Source organism: Durio zibethinus, chromosome 21 (assembly GCF_047325235.1).
Source record: "Durio zibethinus cultivar Kanyao isolate XHJ-2024 chromosome 21, ASM4732523v1, whole genome shotgun sequence".
NCBI lineage: Eukaryota > Viridiplantae > Streptophyta > Magnoliopsida > Malvales > Malvaceae > Durio > Durio zibethinus.
Genome location: NC_143182.1, coordinates 2154448 through 2175001, shown reverse-complemented (window position 1 = coordinate 2175001; position 20554 = coordinate 2154448). Strand labels below are relative to the sequence as shown.

Genomic DNA, 20554 nt, shown 5'->3' with positions numbered 1-20554 from the left:
TTGTGTGTTTTAGGTTAATGTTTATATTACTATTTATTTGAAATTCATACATCTTATGTTTTCTGTTTTTTAAGTACTAAAATTATGTATTAAATCTTAATCATTTGCTCTGTTCTTACTTCTGACAATCCTTTAACTGTTTCATTGGCTCGATATGAATTTTAATGGATTTTGTTTTTCTAATAATTTTGAGAGGAAATGGATAAATATCAACAATTTTTACTAAAATCTAAAATTAATTATATGAACAATATAATTTCTTGAACTATTGACAAGATCCAAATTAGTCAAATTAGCCATCAATATTCGACAGAGCTTTCGATTCACATAATAATATTAACACCATGTCATAATTCATGAAATCTAGAGTCTTGAAGATAAAAACTTCAGACAATGAAATATTTGAGGTTGAGGAGGCGGTGGCTACCATGTCTAAAACCATCAAAATCATGGCTGAAGACTACTCAGTGGGGTGATTCCACTTAACAACGTTCACAGCACAATCTTTGGTAGAGTGATTGAGTGGTGCAAGAAACATGTTGACGATGGTGAAGACTTGGAGTACTACAAGGGAGCACTCAAGAATTGGGACGCTACGTTCTTTGAAGTTGATCAAGCTGTTCTTTATCATCTTCTCACGGCTGCAAACTACCGTGATATTAAGCCTTTGCTCCATCAAGGATGTCAAAGGTTTGTTGACATGATTAATGGGAAAACCGCAGAGGAAATTCGTCAACTTCTTCATATCAAGAATGATTTTACCAATGAAGAAGAAGATGAAACTCGTAAGAAGCTTTGGTTTTCAGTTCTGGGCATGAATTCTTTTATCCTTTTTTAGAGCTTTTTGTTTACTGTAACTTTCTTAGTTTTTTTCTTTGGTTTTGTGTCTACTTTCCCTATTCCTTAACTATTTGCAAATGATTGAACATTGTTATGTCGGTGTTTCTTCCATTTTTTTCTTCATCTTTTTATTTTTCTGGTAAAGGAATTGATGATTTTATTGAAACAAACAAAGGGAGGGTTCCATTATTATTTCAAAGTGATCAAGCGCATCATGATTTAAATCAAGAAATATGGACGAAGAGCTCAAAGCTATATAGTATAATAATGAACTATGGAATATTTTAAGAAAAGAAACGAGTCAGACAGGGCTTGTTTCTTCTAGCCCGCTCCACTTTTGATGGGTTAAACAAACATTAATGGACCTGTTTCACTTAATTCACGAGAAAAATTTGGGATTTGGGCTATATTAAAACAAAATCCTCCCTGCTCTATGAAGTCGGGATTCCGGACAAGTGGGTTGGGCCGGTTTTAAAACCTAAATTGAGCTATTGTCTAATCGAGGAGAATTATCATCTGAGCAGAACCAACGTCTTCGTTTTTCAATCACCTTTTCAATAATTACGATAGGCCTAGAAAAACAAGAGGAGAAATTCTCTCAGCCAATCCCTGTTCTGGAACATTCACTCCGTTGTATTATGTGTAAAGAATTGACAGGTCACAGGCCAAAAGGGTTCTGACAATTATAACCAAGATATCATTTTATACTGACTATTATAGGAAAAGATCAGCGTAACCGCAATGTTGCCATCTCTTTCACTCTTGAACAAGGTTTTAACTTCATGCACAGAGTCTTCTTCACTACAATACATCATAATATGTAATCTGGTGTCTCCTAAATTGACCAGTAACATGCGGTATCATCATAATGTGAAGCTTGCGTCGTAATCTGGTGCTAGAAAACACATAGAATGACTCGACCAGGATGAACATCTAACAGAGATACTCTAGAGGACTTTTCAATAATTACAAAATTAAGGTGTATGCATCATGATTCATGCCTGGCACAAATGTTCATTATGCTAATTGTATCAAATTATTTGAGGATCTTTGAAAAAGTTACTGTGGTGTTGTTTATAAGAATGCTCATCTCAACCAAATTTTATTTTTCAGTTTGGCCTATGTAACAACGGAACAAAATTTTCCGACAAGTTAAAAACAACATTATCCACTTAATTTAAAAAGTTTTTTCGCATGTTATATTTATTTTTGGCTCTTTCACTTGGTTGTTTCCTGTAAAGGGAATTTCAGGCTGAAAGAATCTTATAGCCATGTCCAACATCCCTTTTCCTTATAGCATCAACGTAGCAGAATTGCAACATTCCTGTTATCTCTTTACTCTTACACGGTTCTTACTTCGTCTAGGAACAAGCTTAATCATAATTTAAATTTCCCTGTCTCCAAACCAGCGACCTCGTTATATGACCTTATACATTTTATTAACTCTATCATAAATCTTAGGCAGGCTTTCCAGACAGCCTTTGAGGCATCAACAATGTTGTTTGCACAAGGAGGTTGATAATCATGTTGCTCGTCACATCCCATCGTGGATTCAGACTCATCCACTACCATGGACACCTAGCTGCGCCCTTTACCCCTTGTAGTGATATTGTGGAAGCACCTCTTGTTTTTGTTGAACCATCCTGTTGACAGTGCCACAATTTTCAGATCATCAGAGTGGAACTTCTTGTCATATTCTGATAGGCCACCGCCATCGGCCTCTTCCTCGAAGCAGTTAGAACTGCCTTGGTATGGCTAGTCAGTCACTTGTGTCGAGGACTTCTAGGTTGTGTAAAGCTCACCTTCAACACAACAGTCAGTCATTCTTCCTGTTGCTTTTGTCTTTAGAAGGATTTTTGCCCTTGATTTTGCCACTAGGCTTGCAAACTTTAGGTGCTCAATAAAATTATGCCACTTTTTTTTTTATAAATATGTAACTAATATTAGGTGCTCATCCTTATTACCGAATCAACTCTCTAACTCTGATAATTTATCTAAAAATAAATAACAAAAATTACAAAATACATTGTGAAGCTTTTCACAAATGAGATTAAAAAAGTAACATATATACCTTAGAGTATATTAAAAAAAAAAACAAATTAATTAAAAATAAAAATAAAATATGTGTTAATCTACTAATATAGCTTGCAAAATTAATAATTTACATTAATAATATATTAAATACTAACTCTTATCAAATCGCGTATTTCTAAAATTGATTCAACATTTAATAGGAATAAAGAAAAGAGAAAATCCTTCTTTGAACTCCTTTGATGCTTGTTTTGGCTTTAAGCATTAAATGGAAAAATAGAAATTATAGTTACAACAAAAATATTTAACAATAATGGAGAGTTTTATAACAAGGGCATCTTTGAAGAACACTGGCGAATCTATTGAATCCACCAAGACTTTCATTGTTGATTGTTAAGTGATTATTTTTAATTTTTGCATTACTTTTCTTTCAATTGAATTTCAGAATTTGTGCTGTGATTCCCATGGAAAAAATTCTTGTCGTGATTTCATTCTATGATTTTTCCTTTTTAGTTTTTGATCTTTTATTTTGATCTTTTTAGTTTAATTTGATGTTTAATTTTTGTTTTAAAGTTAATTATTCATTTTTAATGAAAGTTAAGTGAGTTATTGAAAGTTGATTAAAGGTGGATGATTATCTAATCCACACATTTTTTTAGAAAAAAAAAATGAAATCACTATTTTAATAGTGCTTAAAAATATATTTTTTAGGATGATTTTAATATAAATTTGTTAAAAGATTAAAAATTATTATTCAATAATCTGAAAAAAATACTTTAAAGATTCTACTAATTAAGAAAAAAATCTTATACAATATCGTAATCTAATCTTAGATATTATTCTGTCTATAATATCATAATCTACGCATTAATTTTCAAAAAAAATAAAATTCAAACATACAATCCTTATATAATCTAGGGGCCGGGTCTTATAATTTCGCAAATCCCACACAGTTTAGGAGAGAAAAACTTAGTTTCCCTGATAGAATTAGACAAAACTTAACTCTATATATTCTGGCTTTTAGCCATCGATAGTCGGCAGAGCTTTCGATTAGCATAATAATATTTAGCATCATGTTATCATCCAAGAAATCTAGAGTTTTGAAGATAAAGACTTCAGACAATGAAATATTTGAAGTTGAGGAGGCGGTGGCCACCATGTCTAAAACCATTAAAATCATGGCTGAAGACTGCTCAGGTGGGGTGATTCCACTTAACAACGTTCACAGCACAATCTTTGCTAGAGTGATTGAGTGGTGCAAGAAACATGTTGACGACGGTGAAGACTTGGAGTACTACAAGGGAGCACTCAAGAATTGGGATGCAACGTTCTTTGAAGTTGATCAAGCTGTTCTTTATCATCTTCTCACGGCTGCAAACTCTCTTGATATTAAGCCTTTGCTCCATCAAGGATGCCAAAGGTTTGTTGACATGATTAATGGGAAAACCGCAGAGGAAATTCGTCAACTTCTTCATATCAAGAATGATTTTACTAATGAAGAAGAAGATGAAACTCTTAAGAAGCTTTGGTCTTCAGTTATGGGCATGAATTCTTTTATCCTTCTTTAGAGCTTTTTGTCTATTGTAATTTTCCTAGTTTTTTTTTTCTTTGGTTTTGTGTTTACTTTCCCTATTCCTTAACTATTTTCAAATAATTGAACATTGTTATGTTACCATTGATTTTCTTCTGGTTTCTTTTCCTTTTATTTTTTCTGGTAAAGAAAGTGATGATTTTATTGAAACAAACAAGGGGTGGGTTCGATTATTGTTTCAAAGAGATCAAGAGCATCATGATTTAAATCAATATACAGGAACGAAGAACTCAAAACCATATAGTATAACAATGAACTATGGAATATTTTAAGAAAAGAAACGACTCAAACAGGGGTTGTTTCTTTTAGCTCGTTCCAGTTTTGATGGGTTAAACAAACTTTTATGGACCTGGATCTCTTATTCTGGAAGGAAAGTTTGGGAGTTGGGCTTAAAATAAAACAAAATCAGGTCTAGTAGGTTGGGCTGGTTGTAAAACCTAAAGTAACTTCGTCGAGCTATAGAGGCTATAGTATGTACTTTAACCGAGTAGGTTGTTGTTTTCCTTTTCTTTTCGCCAATGTTGTTGTTTTCCTTGGATGACAAATATTACAAGAGCTGTAGTCCATACAAATACGAGTCAATTGACCATTATAGGTTCTTTGTATTAGAATAAAGTTTCTTGTGTGGATTTTAGGTTAATGCATAACAGTTTGATAAGTGTGAGAGTTTGTATTATATATTTTGTATAATGTTTTATTTGAAGCAATACAACTATATTTTGGACAAAAATCATCTGTAGTAATCTGAAACTCCTTTATAATGGCCATTCTCTCTAAAACATATTTGGAAGACTACTTGATAAACGTCTGTATTAATTCTTCTTAGTCAAATTTACCATACTTAAATACAAAGAAAACAACTATTATCATCACCTGAACATTCTTATTACATGTTGTATCAGGTTTCATTTACATTGATAGAGATTTAGGCCGAGGATAACAGGGAAATTCTTTCATTCTTTGTTGATTCTCTGTCAATTCTGTTCTAGTAATAAACGTAAGTCCACCAGGAAAAAAAAAAAACTAACTTCAGAAAATCTTTTGGAAATTGATCATGATTCATGCTCGGCACAAACATTGTCCACTTACTTCTAAAATGTATTTTCGGAAGGTTGTGCTTGTCTTTGGCTCTTTCACTTGGTTGTTTCCCGTAAAAGGAATTTCGGGCCGAAGGAATCTTATAACCATGTTCAACATCCCTTTTTCTTTATAACATCAACGTAGCAGAACAGCAACATTCTTGCTATCTCTTTTCATTCTTGCACGGTTTTTTACTTCATCCAGGAACAACGCAATTATCTGTCTGTTGATTATTATAATCATAATTTTAAGTGCCCTGTCTCCAAAACCAGCAACCTCTGTCTTCACCAACAACAAATTGCTGTCATAATATACTGTAAAGATAAATTGAATTCCAATAATAATTACAAAACATGGTATATGACTTTATACATACCTTAGCATATAACAGTCAACAAATTCAGCAAACAGAAATGCTAATTTCATATTGAAAGACTAATATTTTGAATTACTAATGGCTAATCTCTATATATTGCCTGTCCCCACTTGTAGTTTCTCACACCAAAACATTAGAACAGAAGTGAATTTAAAAGATAAAAAATGAAGAAGCAAGTTTGTTCAAGTGTCTTTCTTCTCATTTGCGTTCTTTTTCTTTTCCTAAGTGCTGAAGCTCAAACCTGCAGGCCTAGCGGGAGGATAAGAGGGAAAAACCCTCCATCAGGGCAATGCAACCCAGAAAATGACTCTGATTGTTGTAAAGATGGCGAGTGGTACACAACATACAAATGTTCACCCCCTGTGTCAAGCAATACAAAAGCAACACTGACACTTAACAGCTTTGAGAAAGGCGGGGACGGTGGTGCACCATCCGAATGTGACAACCAATACCATTCGGATGATGATCCTGTGGTGGCACTTTCAACAGGGTGGTTTAACCACAGAAAGAGGTGTTTGAAGTATATCAACATCCATGGCAACGGAAAAAGTGTGAGGGCTAAGGTCGTGGATGAATGTGATTCTACAATGGGATGCGATTCTGACCATGATTACCAGCCTCCTTGTCCTCACAACATTGTTGATGCTTCAAAAGCAGTTTGGAAGGCTCTAGGAGTGCCTGAAAGCGATTGGGGCGAAATGGACATCTACTGGTCTGATACGGATTGATTACTTTACCCATATTTATAATGTCTTTATTAGAATAAATATTTCTTGTGTGTTTTAGGTTAATGTTTATATTACTATTAATGTAAAATTCATACATCTTATGTTTTCTGTTTTTTAAGTAGTACAATTATGTATTAAATCTTAATCATTTGCTCTGTTTTTACTTCTGACAATCTTTTAACTGTTTCATTGGCTCGATATGAATTTTAATAGATTTTGTTTTTCTAATAATTTTGAGAGGAAATGGGTAAATATCAACAATTTGTACTAAAATCTAAAATTAATTATATGAACAATATAATTTCTTGAACTATTGACAAGATCCAAATTAGTCAAATTAGCCATCAATATTCGGCAGAGCTTTCGATTCACATAATAATATTAACACCATGTCATAATCCATGAAATCTAGAGTCTTGAAGATAAAATCTTCAGATAATGAAATATTTGAGGTTGAGGAGGCGGTGGCTACCATGTCCAAAACCATCAAAATCATGGCTGAAGACTACTCAGGTGGGGTGATTCCACTTAACAACGTTCACAGCACAATCTTTGCTAGAGTGATTGAGTGGTGCAAGAAACATGTTGACGATGGTGAAGACTTGGAGTACTACAAGGGAGCACTCAAGAATTGGGACGCTACGTTCTTTGAAGTTGATCAAGCCGTTCTTTATCATCTTCTCACGGCTGCAAACTACCTTGATATTAAGCCTTCGCTCCATCAAGGATGTCAAAAGGTTTGTTGACATGATTAATGGGAAAACCGCAGAGGAAATTCGTCAACTTCTTCATATCAAGAATGATTTTACTAATGAAGAAGAAGATGAAACTCGTAAGAAGCTTTGGTTTTCAGTTCTGGGCATGAATTCTTTTATCCTTTTTTAGAGCTTTTTGTTTACTGTTACTTAGTTTTTTTCTTTGGTTTTGTGTCGACTTTCCCTATTCCTTAACTATTTCCAAATAATTGAACATTGTTATGTTGGTGTTTCTTCCATTTTTTTTCTTCATCTTTTTATTTTTTCTGGCAAAGCAATTGATGATTTTATTGAAACAAACAAAGGGAGGGTTCCATTATTGTTTCAAAGTGATGAAGAGCATCATGATTTAAATCAAGAAATAGGGACGAAGAGCTCAAAGCTATATAGTACAATAATCAACTATGGAATATTTTAAGAAAAGAAACGAGTCAGACAGGGCTTGTTTCTTCTAGCCCGCTCCACTTTTGATGGGTTAAACAAACTTTAATGGACCTGTTTCACTTAATTCACGAGGAAAATTTGGGATTTGGGCTATATTAAAACAAAATCCTCCCTTCTCTATGAAGTTGGGATTCCGGACAAGTGGGTTGGGCCGGTTTTAAAACCTAAATTGAGCTATTGTCTAATTGAGGAGAATTATCATCTGAGCAGAACCAACGTCTTCGTTTTTCAATCACCTTGTCAATAACTATAACAGACCTAGAAAAACAAGAGGAGAAATTCTCTCAGCCAATCCCTGTTCTGGAACATTCACTCCGTTGTATTATGTGTAAAGAATTGACAGGTCACAGGCCAAAAGGTTTCTTCTGATAATTATAACCAAGATATCATTTTATACTGACTATTATAGGCAATGATCAGCATAACCGCAATGTTGCCAACACTTTCACTCTTGAACAAGGTTTTAACTGCATGCACAGAGTCTTCTTCACTACAATACGTCATAATATGCAATCTGGTGTCCCCTAAATTGACCAGTATCATGCGGCATCATCATAATGTGAAGCTTGCGTCGTAATCTGGTGCTAGAAATCATACATAGAATGACTCGACCAGGATGAACATCTAACAGAGATACTCGAGAGGACTTTGCAATAATTACAAAATTAAGGTGTATGCATCATGATTCATGCCTGGCACAAGTGTTCATTATGCTAATTGTATCAAATTATTTGAGGATCTTTGAAAAAGTTGCTGTGATGTTGTTTCTAAGTCTGCTCATCTCAACCAAATTTTATTTTTCAGTTTGGCCTATATAACAACTGAATAAAATTTTCTGACCAGTTAAAAACAACATTATCCACTTAATTTAAAATGTTTTTTCGCATGTTATGCTTATTTTTGGCTCTTTCACTTGGTTCTTTCCTGTAAAGGAATTTCAGGTTGAAAGAATCTTCTAACCATGTCCAACATCCCTTTTCCTTATAGCATCAACGTAGCAGAATTGCAACATTCTTGTTATCTCTTTTACTCTTACACGGTTCTTACTTCGTCTAGGAACAAGCACAATCATAATTTAAATTTCCCTGTCTCCAAACCAACAACCTCGTTATATGACCTTGCACATTTTATTAACTCTATCATAAGTCTTAGGCAGGCTTTCCAGACAGCCTTTGAGGCATCAACAATGTTGTTAGCACAAGGAGGTTGATAATCATGTTCGTCGTCACATCCCATCGTGGATTCACACTCATCCACCACCATGGACACCACGCGGCGCTCATTACCCCTTGTAGTGATGTTGTGGAAGCACCTCTTGTTTTTGTTGAACCACCCTGTTGACAGCGCGACAATTTTCAGATCATCTGAGTGGAACTTCTTGTCATATTCTGATAGGCCACGGCCGTCGGCTTCTTTCTCGAAGCTGTTAGAACTGCCTTAGTATGGCTAGTCAGTCACTTGTGTCAAGGATTTGTAGGTTGTGTAAAGCTCACCTTCGACACAACTGTCAGTCATTCTTCCTGTTGCTTTGTCTTTAGAAGGATTTTTGCCCTTGATTTTGCCACTAGGCTTGCAAACTTTAGGTGCTCAATAAAATTATGCCACCTCCTTTTTTCATAAATATGTAACTAATATTAGGTGCTCATCCTTATTACCAAATCAACTCTCTAACTCTGATAATTTATCTAAAAATAAATTTAAAAAATTATAAAATACATTGTGAAGTTTTTCACAAATGAGATTAAAAAAGTAACATATATACCTTAAAGTATATTTAAAAAAAACAAATTAATTAAAAATAAAAATAAAATATGTGTTAATCTATTAATATAGCTTGCAAAATTTATAATTTATATTAATAATATATTAAATATTAACTCTTATCAAATCGCGTATTTCTAAAGTTGATTCAACATTTAATAGGAATAAAGAAAAGAGAAAACCCATCTTTAAACTCCTTTTATGCTTGTTTTGGCTTTAGGCATTAAATGGAGAAGTAGAAATTATAGTTACAACAAAAATATTTAACAATAATGGAGAGTTTTATAACAAGGGCATCGAGTCAAACCTTTGAAGAACACTGGCGAATCTATTGAATCCAATAAGACTTTCATCTTTGATTGTTAGGTGATTATTTTTAATTTTTGCATTACTTTTCTTTCCATTGAATTTCAGAATTTGTGCTGTGATTCCCATGGAAAAAAAATTCTTGTCGTGATTTCATTATGTGATTTTTCTCTTTTAGTTTTGGATCTTTTATTTTGATCTTTTTAGTCTAATTTGATGTTTAATTTTTGTTTTAAAGTTAATTATTCATTTTTATTGAAAGTTAACGCTATGTTTAAATAAATATTAATAAAAGAAAAAAAATAAAAGAAAAAAAAAGTTTTTTAAAAGAAAAGAAAAGATACATGTAACTATTGTTTGGATAATTAAAATTAATAAAAGAAAGAAAAAGAAAAGAATTTTAACAATCATTATTTAGATAAAGAGTGAAAAAGAAAAGAAATGATTAATTATAATAATTTTTTTCAATTATAATCTTTCATTACCTGTGATTTTAAAGTACTCCTAGATCATGATATATTTACAATCTTGTCTGATCTCATAATTACTACTATATCAATTGTTTTTAATCAAGTAAAATGGAAAGATGTTTTACAAATATGCATTGATGAATTTTGAGTTAATCTAACATCTCATAAACTCAAAAAATATATCTCTTTACATTCAAACATTCATCAAAATCAAGTCACCAAAAAATTATAAAATTTTTTTATATTAGAATATATATATGAAATTTACTTGAAAAAAGAGATGGTTTTGAAAAATTATAGGATGATTGTGATCTACTTAAATTTTTTTATTAGATTTTTAGTATTAATAAAAAAATAGACGTAATAATCTTTTTATATAAAAATTTTTTTTAACTTTTCTTTCCATAACTTTTTTTTTTAAATTGGGGTATTAAAAAAATTAAGTTTACAAGAGAAACCAAATGTTATTCGGTTTCAATCTCTTTTCCTTTTTTTAAATTAAATATTTAATCAAATAAAGGAAATGAAGTTTTGTTTCCTTTACTTTATTTTACTCTACTTTCCTTTCCTTCCTCTCCCCTCAATTCAAACACATTGTAAGTAAGTTATTGAAAGTTGATTAAAGGAGGATGATTATCTAATCCGCACTTTTTTTTTTAAAAATATGAAATTACTATTTTAATGGTGCTTAAAAATATATTTTTTAGGATGATTTTAATATAAATTTATTAGAAGATTAAAAATTTTTATTCAATAATCTGAAAAAAATACTACAAAGATTCTACTAATTAAGAAAAAAAATCTTATACAATATCGTAATCTAATCTTAGATATTATTCTGTCTATAATATCATAATTCACACATTAATTTTCAAAGAAAATAAAATTCGAACATCCAACTCCTATATAATTTGGGGGTCGGGTCTTATAAATTCGTAAATCTCACACTGTTTAGGAGAGAAAAACTTAGTTCCCCTTATAGAATTAGACAAAACCTAACTGGCTTTTAGCCATCGATAGTCGGCAGAGCTTTCGATTAGCATAATAATATTTAGCACCATGACATCATCCAAGAAATCTAGAGTCTTGAAAATAAAGACTGCAGACAATGAAATATTTGAGGTTGAGGAGGCGGTGGCCACCATGTCTAAAACCATCAAAATCATGGCTGGAGACTGCTCAGGTGGGGTGATTCCACTTAACAACGTTCACAGCACAATCTTTGCTAGAGTGATTGAGTGGTGCAAGAAACATGTTGACGATGGTGAAGACTTGGAGTACTACAAGGGAGCACTCAAGAATTGGGATGCTACGTTCTTTGAAGTTGATCAAGCTGTTCTTTATCATCTTCTCACGGCTGCAAACTCTCTTGATATTAAGCCTTTGCTCCATCAAGGATGTCAAGGGTTTGTTGACATGATTAATGGGAAAACCGTAGAGGAAATTCGTCAACTTCTTCATATCAAGAATGATTTTACTAATGAAGAAGAAGATGAAACTCGTAAGAAGCTTTGGTCTTCAGTTGTGGGCATGAATTCTTTTATCCTTCTTTAGAGCTTTTTGTCTATTGTAATTTTCCTAGCTTTTTTTTTCTTTGGTTTTGTGTTTACTTTCCCAATTCCTTAACTATTTCCAAATAATTGAACATTGTTATGTTACCATTGATTTTCTTCTGGTTTCTTTTCCTTCTATTTTTTCTGGTAAAGAAAGTGATGATTTTATTGAAACAAACAAGGGGTGGGTTCGATTATTGTTTCAAAGAGATCAAGAGCATCATGATTTAAATCAATAAACAGGAACGAAGAACTCAAAACCATATAGTATAACAATGAACTATGGAATATTTTAAGAAAAGAAACGACTCAAACAGGGGTTGTTTCTTTTAGCTCGTTCCAGTTTTGATGGGTTAAACAAACTTTTATGGACCTGGATCTCTTATTTTGGAAGGAAAATTTGGGAGTTGGGCTTAAAATAAAACAAAATCAGGGCAAGTAGGTTGGGCTGGTTGTAAAACCTAAAATAACTCTTCGAGCTATGGGGCCTATAGTCTGTTCTTTAACCTAATAGGTTGTTGTTTTCCTTTTCTTTTCGCCAATGTTGTTGTTGTTTTCCTTGGATGACAAATATTACAAGAGCTGTAGTCCATACAAATACAAGTCAATTGACCATTATAGGTTCTTTGTATTAGAATAAAGTTTCTTGTGTCTATTTTAGGTTAATGCATAACAGTTGGTAAGTGTGAGAGTTTGTATTATATATTTTGTATAATGTTTTATTTGAAGCAATACAACTATATTTTGGACAAAAATCATCTGCAGTAATCTGAAACTCCTTTATAATGGCCATTCTCTCTGCAACATATTTGGCAGACTACTTGATAAACTTCTGTATTAATTCTTCTTAGTCAAATTTACCAGACTTAAATACAAAGAAAACAACTATTACCATCACCTGAACATTCTTATTACATGTTGTATCGGGTTTCATTTACATTGATAGAGATTTAGGCCGAGGATAACAGGGAAATTCTTTCATTCTTTGTTGATTCTCTGTCAATTCTGTTCTAGTAATAAACGTAAGTCCACCAGGAAAAATAAAAAACTGATTTCAGAATATCTTTTAGAAATTGATCATGATTCATGCTCGGCACAAACATTGTCCACTTACTTTTAAAATGTATTTTCGGAAGGTTGTACTTATCTTTGGCTCTTCACTTGGTTGTTTCCCGTAAAAGGAATTTCGGGCCGAAGGAATCTTATAACCATGTCCAACATCCCTTTTTCTTTATAACATCAACGTAGCAGAACTGCAACATTCTTACTGTCTCTTTCACTCTTGCACGGTTTTTTACTTCATCCAGGAACAACGCAATTATCTGTTTGTTGATTATTATAATCATAATTTTAAGTGCCCTGTCTGCAAAACCAGCAACCTCGGTCTTCATCAAAAACAAATTGCTGTCATAATATACTGTAAAGATAAATTGAATTCCAATAATAATTACAAAACATGGTACATGACTTTATACATACCTTAGCATGTAGCAGTCAATATTTTCAGCAAACAGAAATGTTAATTTCATATTGAAAGACTGATATTTTGAATTACTCATGGCTAATCTCTATATATTTGCTGTCCACACTTGTAGTTTCTCACACCAAAACATTAGAACAGAAGTGAATTTAAAAGATAAAAAATGAAGAAGCAAGTTTGTTCAAGTGTCTTTCTTCTCATTTGCGTTCTTTTTCTTTTCCTAAGTGCTGAAGCTCAAACCTGCAGGCCTAGTGGGAGGATAAGAGGGAAAAACCCTCCATCAGGGCAATGCAACCCAGAAAATGACTCTGATTGTTGTAAAGATGGCGAGTGGTACACAACATACAAATGTTCACCCCCTATGTCAAGCAATACAAAAGCAACACTGACACTTAACAGCTTTGAGAAAGGCGGGGACGGTGGTGCACCATCCGAATGTGACAACCAATACCACTCGGATGATGATCCTGTGGTGGCACTTTCAACAGGGTGGTTTAACCACAGAAAGAGGTGTTTGAAGTATATCAACATCCATGGCAACGGGAAAAGTGTGAGGGCTAAGGTTGTGGATGAATGTGATTCTACAATGGGATGCGATTCTGACCATGATTACCAGCCTCCTTGTCCTCACAACATTGTTGATGCTTCAAAAGCAGTTTGGAAGGCTCTAGGAGTGCCTGAAAGCGATTGGGGCGAAATGGACATCTACTGGTCTGATACGGATTGATTACTTTACCCATATTTATAATGTCTTTATTAGAATAAATATTTCTTGTGTGTTTTTGGTTAATGTTTATATTGCTATTAATGTAAAATTCATACATCTTATGTTTTTTATATTTTAAATAAAACAATTATCATTTGCTCTGTTCTTACTTCTGGCAATCCTTTAACTGTTTCATTGGTTTGATATGAATTTTGATGATTTTCATTTTGTTTTTCTAATAATTTTTAGAGGAAATGGATAAATATCAACAATTTTTACTAAAATCTAAAATTAAATATATGAACAATATAATTTCTTGAAGTATTGACAAGATCCAAATTAGTCAAATTAGCCTTTGATAAGATACAATTACAATTAGTCGATATATGTCTTAGACAAGATCCAGATTATTTAATAATTATCTAACTTTTAACAATCTATATAAAACTTGGCTGGTGTAAGAGTCAAGACTCGAGAACCTTGAATCCACTCTGCTGCCAAATTTAATTAATTATAAGAAAAAGTCATACATATTCATTTTACAAATTTGCAGAAAATTTTATATTTTTCACTAAATTTTTAAAATAAAACTTGAAAATATATAAATATATTATGATAATAGTACTTTAATAATACGAATAATAATTAATTTTGTGCAAGCCCATAAGTAGAGTATTTTATGCCGTGCAAGCTTTTTCTTAATTACCGGGAAACTTCACACCAACCCTATCTCCTTCAATCGATCCGTGAGGTCTTACAAAAGTTTTTGACTTGAACCTACGACAACTGAAACATTCATGACTTCAAATGAATATGTGGAAGAACGGGATCCAGTTTGTGAATTGTGGTTAAGTCAAATGCCCCCAATGACACGTTAGAAGAAAATGAACCCCAACCCCCCTCCCCGTCCCACTTTCTCCAAGTTAGTCAGGCATGTTCACAGTTTATATATAGGTTTTCCGCGGTTACAAGTTTTCATAGAAGGACATCGCAAAAGAAGTTCAGAAGAAAAAATATAGTGGGAAAAAGAATGAAGAAGCAGGTGTTATCAAGCGTTATTCAGTTTATTTTCCTTTATTTCCTATTTCTTTTCATTTGTGTAGGTATTGAAGCTCAGACTTGCGATTCTAATGGCAGTATAGAAGGGACAACGCCTCCACCAGGTCAATGTAACCAAGAAAATAACGCTGAGTGTTGTGTAGAAGGCGAAATTTACACAACCTACGCATGTTCACCACCGGTGTCAGCCAATACACCGGCTACCCTGACTATTAACAGCTTCCAGCAGGGTGGGGATGGCGGCGGCCCGTCAAAATGTGACAATCAGTTTCACTCGGACAATGAACCTGTGGTGGCACTCTCAACAGGTTGGTTCAGCCAGAGAAGTCGTTGCAATAAGTTTATTAATATCAATTGGAATGGTATCAGTGTGAGGGCTTTGGTTGTCGAAGAATGTGACTCTCAGTTGGGCTGTGATGCTGAGCATGCTTACCAACCTCCATGCCGCAATAATATTGTTGATGCCTCAAAAGCAATTTGGACAGCTTTGGGAGTGCCTGAAAGCGAGCAGGGTGAACTGGACATTACCTGGTCTGATGCTATTTGATCATTTTCACCCTATGTAAAATATCTTCTGTATTAGAATAAAGGTTTCTTCAGTGTATCAGATTATGGTTTAAGTGTAACCATGCTATATATGTGATTCATACATAAAGAGTTGACCACTAACTATTTGCTTTGTTGATGATGGTTATATAAATCAGTTTGCTATACTTGGCATCTCATTGCATCAAAATCACCATTATTATTGATTATCGAGTCTTGTCAGTTAGTTGTTCATGGAAAATGTTCTAAATTTGGTATCAGGACGGTAAAATTGTTTGATACATATAGCAAAAAAGCAGATGCCTTCATCGATGAATATGCAACCAGATCAAAGCCCAATATAGCATGTTTTTCTCACATTAGCACCTGCAAGAATCTTATGACCAAATTATTTATTTATTTTTGTGAGTTGTTACGGCAATGGTCCCCACTGTAAGATTCTAGAATCTCTGTCTTATTATGTTCATCACATTCCAGTCCTGAAGCAGAAACAAGATACCGTCTTGCTTGTATAGTTCAATTTATACTGTTTCAAATTGTTGATTTCAATGTCAAAGTCATCCTCTTTAGCTATATATTCTGGCAGCTCTGCATTATTTCCAATTGAAGTACAGATATTTAAATTTTACTGGCAGACAGATATTGGAACATGATGGTTTTTAACCCTGTTATGGTTCCAGTTGTTCTTTTTAACCTTTTGTAACTGATGGTACAGTTCAAACGATAATTTTAATGCAATGGTGAAATTCTTGGAAAAACAGACTGTAAACTTGTCTTAATCTTAAAAAGTATCCATTGCTTATTTCTATATAAACCCCACCTCTTCATGTTTCCCGCACCAAGCATAACTAAGAGTAAAAAATGTATAGAGAAAATGAACAGGAAAGTTTGTCCTACTTTCTTCTCATCTACTTTCTCTTGATTGTTACAGACTGTTTTATTGTTGAAGCAGAGCCAAAGACATGCAAGCCAAGTGGCAAGATAAGAGGGAAACAGCCTCCTCAAGAATGTAATACAGACAATGGCTCAGACTGCTGCAAAGAAGGCGAGCTTCATGACATTTACAAGTGTTCACCAGAAGTTTCAAACCATACCAAGGCAACCCTGACTCTCAACGGCTTCGATAGCAGTCAGGATGGCGGTGGACCATCTGAATGTGACAACGAGTACGATCGGATAAAGAACTTGTGGTGGCACTTTCAACCGGATGGTTCAACAAGAAAAAAAAGGTGACTCCACAATGGGCTGCGATGTTGAACATAGTTACTAACCTCCATGCGATAACGACATCGTTGATGCATGTGATGCAGTCTGGGAGGGCTTGGGAGTGCCTGAAAATCAACGGGGTTGGATGAACATTTACTGGTCTGAAGCACGATCGGTTTTCAACATATTTACTTACGCTTAAATTAAGCATACAGAACAAAGAAATACTACTATATTTACTAGGCTTATGCTTGTTATTAGTATACTGTGGTGCTAATATACGGCTTTCTAACAGTATATCCGTATCCACTTTCTTTTTTTAAAATTTTGGTTTAAATCTGCTTTGTTCAAAGTTGTAATTGCATTTAACTTCTCAATGCATATTTTCCTGGTTTGGAAGTTATATCCTTGAACCCCATTTCGTAATTTCCTCTATAAAATGGATTTCTGCTACCGCTGTCTTGTGTTTACCCAAATTTTGGGTCAAAATTCAAATTCCGTGAGAGACGACTTTCTTTCAAGTGCTTGAATACTCGAAGATGAGATTCAGGCAATTTGAGTGGATTCACCCGAATTCCACCGGCACTATATCCCTACGCTCACGACATTCAAAGCGTTGAATTTAAAAGTGTAAATACATTTCATAAAAAAAAGCTTGACTACAAATGAGCCTTTAAATTATAATAAATTGAAACCTTTATTTTTTTTTTATTACAATCGCCTTTTAATATATATTTTTAATTCAATTAAAATTTTTTAATTGACAAAAATTGATTACATGACCCACGTCATTATTGTTAATAGACCAAAGCTAAAAATTTCTCGGCCTTCCATCCGTGTTTTCGAGGGAATTTGGGTTTTTCTGGCTTTTTTTTTTTTTTAAGCATTATTCTATTTTTGTTATTTTCAACTAATAAAGCGTTGTCATGTGGCCACGAAGAAAGGGAAAATTCTTTACCCACCAGATGACTTGCCACGTTAAAATATTTTTTTGATAAGTCATCTAACACGTGATACATACATTACACGTCATCAATTTGTTAAGGATGTTTGTCACACGTGAGTTATAATCAATTTTTGTCAATTAGAAGATTTAATTGGAATTAAATGTTGGAATGCTTAACTGATGACAATAAAAGATAACAATTTTGATAATTTTTTAATTATAGTTCAAAAATTTTTTTTATTCAAGGACAAAACTAAGGCAGTTGAGACAAAAACAAATGTAAGGTTAAACAAATGACACAACCGACACCTGTTGAACTTTTGGGTTTTGTTCTATTATGTATGTCAGTTCTCCTTCATAATGACACGTGTATTTCATGGTATAGGCTATGTTCTAACGGATCAGATATATAATTTTAAACATTGAATTTAGAACGTGACTATTTAAACTGGGAAATTCATCTTCATCTGTATGAAGTTTGATTTGATATTTACTTGATCTCCGGCTGACCCTGAATAATGCATTTCTAATGAAACGCTGGAATTCTTTGGAAAACAGACCTGTGAAATCGTCGAGATCTTGATTTGCATTGTTGGGACTTTGGAGGCACGCACCGATGCACGCTCTCATTTCTAAATAAATCCCGCCATCTATTCAGGTTTCCTCACAGAACTAATAGAAAGAAGTATCAGAAGACGAACAAGCTGGTTAATCATAATGTCTTCCTTCTCGCCTGCTTTCTTCTTTTTTTCACAAATTGTTTTGTTGTTGAAGTTGAGACTTGCAGATGCAGGCCCGGCGGTCAAATAGAATGAAAAAAACCTCCTCCAGGGGAATGTAACACGGAAGACAGCTCCGCTTGCTAAGTCGAAGGCAAGCTTTACGACATATACTTTGGTTCACCAAAAGTGTCAAACCGTACGAAGGCAAACCAGACTCTCGAGAGCTTTGATCGCGGCGGAGATGGCTACCCACCATCTAAATGTGACAACAAATACCACTCGGATGCTGAACTTGCGGTGGCTCTTTCAACAGGATGGCTTCACAAAGGAAAAAGATGTTTTCATCATATTAACATCCGTGGCAATGGAAGGAGGGTCCGGGCAAAGGTTGTTAATGAGTGTGACTCCAGAATGGGCTGTGATGTTGAGAACAATTTCGCTCTCCCTTGTGATAACAACATTATTCGAGCCACAGATGCTGTCTGGCAAGCCTTGGGAGTGCCCCGAAATCAATGGGGTGTAATGGAGATACATTGGTCTGATGCATAACATAATTGGTTTTCAACCTCTAATGTTTTTAATACATTCTATATCTAAAATTAATCTTCTAATGATTCAACCGAGCTTGTCGTTATAGCAAGTTTAATTAAATGAGTGGCTTTAAGTACACTTCCTTTGAAGTTATGCATTGATCATTGAGAATCTGGCTTTTATGGGTTTTTGATATTGAAATTTATCAGATTCACTTGAATTCCATATCATGAAGGACATTTATTTATGTTGAATTAAACAAGGGCTTTTAATGATAGAAACAAAACCAAAGGTTAATCTTCTGATGATACCCCCGACGCTCGTGGAACCTTTGGATTTTATTCTGTTATGATTCAAGTTGTTCATAGGCAGTGCCAACAGGAATTTTTTTGAATTGGATGATTACAAACTTGTAACAATTTGATTCTAGGAATTTAGATTAGGCCAGAAAATTTATCCCTACATTTTTCTCTCTGTTTCTTTTTTGGACAAGGAATTCATCTCTACTAATCGAGTACAATGCCAATTTCAACTTCTTTGATCAATATCAACCTATCACAAACAGAGGAAACAAGAAAAGGAAATTAAGAAAAGAAGAAACAAGTTTGTCCAAGAGTTTTTCTTCCCATTGTAATGAGAGAAATGTGCACAGAATGATTCCAAGAGTACAAAACAATATTCATATAAGCAGTTTGATTTTATTTTCTATTTGCCGGCAGGCTCTGCAAATCTGACTCAAAAGCTTTGATCAAGGTGGAAATGGCTGTGGGCCATCTGAATGTGACAATAGATACCACTCAGACGATGAACTTCTAGTGGCGCTTTCAAAAGGATGGTTCAACGAGAGAAAAAGATGCAATAGGTGCATTAACATCCGTGGCAATGGAAAGAATGTTATGGCAAAGGTTATTGATCAATGCGACTCCAGAATGGGTTGTGATTCTGCTCACGAATACAAGCCCCCTTACGGCAACGACATTGTTCTTGCCTCAAAAGGTGTCTGGTGTGCCTTGGGAGTGCCCCGAAGTCAATGGAGCAGTCTGGATATACATTGGTCTGATGCATAACATAATTCACTTTCACCATATTTATCTGTAATGTTTAACACAAGGAACATATCTATAAATATTTCTTTTGCTATTTGGATGTCATTTCATTACATTGACAGTCTCTTAAAGAGAAGGCAAGATCTAAATTCTTTAAAAAGGAATAAAATAGACCTGTTGGTACTGTAAAGAAATGGCATCAAGATGAAAATGTACCAACTCGTCAATTAAGCTGTTCCCTTTTGTCATTGATGATACAGAAACGTCAAGCCTGGGGAAGAGAATTTGGTCAAAGCACCTGTCATCAAGAACTAATTCAGCCATCAATACTGCGAAGAGAACATTGCAAAATCCATACACAGGCTATCATGATAATA

At 33.9% G+C, this 20554-nt stretch overlaps 4 protein-coding genes and 5 pseudogenes across 6 annotated transcripts; 8 read left to right on the top strand and 1 right to left on the bottom strand.

Annotated features, from left to right (window-relative positions):
• The first annotated feature begins 356 nt into the window (after positions 1-356).
• On the top strand, positions 357-838 carry LOC111306367 (SKP1-like protein 1A pseudogene; annotated as a pseudogene).
• Positions 839-3929: 3091 nt separating this feature from the next.
• LOC111305935 (SKP1-like protein 1A pseudogene) lies at positions 3930-4533 on the top strand (annotated as a pseudogene).
• A 1549-nt stretch (positions 4534-6082) lies between these two features.
• On the top strand, positions 6083-6646 carry LOC149512760 (kiwellin-1-like). The gene has a single exon (XM_089750408.1). It carries the CDS (start codon positions 6083-6085, stop codon positions 6644-6646), a length of 564 nt encoding a protein of 187 aa, XP_089606534.1.
• A 373-nt stretch (positions 6647-7019) lies between these two features.
• On the top strand, positions 7020-7545 carry LOC149512759 (SKP1-like protein 1A pseudogene; annotated as a pseudogene).
• Positions 7546-11308: 3763 nt separating this feature from the next.
• LOC111306365 (SKP1-like protein 1A pseudogene) lies at positions 11309-12019 on the top strand (annotated as a pseudogene).
• Positions 12020-13453: 1434 nt separating this feature from the next.
• On the top strand, positions 13454-14337 carry LOC111304713 (kiwellin-1-like). Its single transcript, XM_089750452.1, has one exon. It carries the CDS (start codon positions 13579-13581, stop codon positions 14140-14142), a length of 564 nt encoding a protein of 187 aa, XP_089606578.1. The 5' UTR covers positions 13454-13578; the 3' UTR covers positions 14143-14337.
• Positions 14338-14998: 661 nt separating this feature from the next.
• On the top strand, positions 14999-16779 carry LOC149512758 (putative ripening-related protein 1). 2 transcript variants are annotated; one of them, XM_089750451.1, is made up of 2 exons: positions 14999-15711; positions 16658-16779. In XM_089750451.1, coding segments are annotated over exons 1-2 (561 nt in total). In that variant the 5' UTR covers positions 14999-15151; the 3' UTR covers positions 16659-16779. The 2 variants fall into 2 exon arrangements, with proteins under 2 accessions (XP_089606577.1, XP_089606576.1); XM_089750450.1 differs by lacking the exon at positions 16658-16779 and having other exon boundaries at positions 15000-15986.
• A 1392-nt stretch (positions 16780-18171) lies between these two features.
• On the top strand, positions 18172-19509 carry LOC111304714 (putative ripening-related protein 1; annotated as a pseudogene).
• A 190-nt stretch (positions 19510-19699) lies between these two features.
• On the bottom strand, positions 19700-20527 carry LOC149512757 (uncharacterized). Of its 2 annotated transcripts, none has more exons than XM_089750454.1 (2): positions 20394-20527; positions 19700-20223 (listed from the first exon to the last, which is right to left on the bottom strand). In XM_089750454.1, exons 1-2 carry the CDS (start codon positions 20499-20501, stop codon positions 20038-20040), a joined length of 294 nt encoding a protein of 97 aa, XP_089606580.1. In that variant the 5' UTR covers positions 20502-20527; the 3' UTR covers positions 19700-20037. The 2 variants fall into 2 exon arrangements, with proteins under 2 accessions (XP_089606580.1, XP_089606579.1); XM_089750453.1 differs by having other exon boundaries at positions 20352-20501.
• Positions 20528-20554: the final 27 nt, after the last annotated feature.

Bases quoted from the DNA above. Each gene is read 5' to 3' on its own strand.
- LOC111304713 (XM_089750452.1), top strand. From the start codon at position 13,579: ATGAAGAAGCAAGTTTGTTCAAGTGTCTTTCTTCTCATTTGCGTTCTT.
- LOC149512760 (XM_089750408.1), top strand. From the start codon at position 6,083: ATGAAGAAGCAAGTTTGTTCAAGTGTCTTTCTTCTCATTTGCGTTCTT.
- LOC149512757 (XM_089750453.1), bottom strand. From the start codon at position 20,501: ATGGCTGAATTAGTTCTTGATGACAGGTGCTTTGACCAAATTCTCTTC. The intron at 20,224-20,351 runs GTCTATTTTATT...TAAACATTACAG, and splicing joins TTTCTTTACAGTACCAACAG to ATAAATATGGTGAAAGTGAA.
- LOC149512758 (XM_089750450.1), top strand. From the start codon at position 15,152: ATGAAGAAGCAGGTGTTATCAAGCGTTATTCAGTTTATTTTCCTTTAT.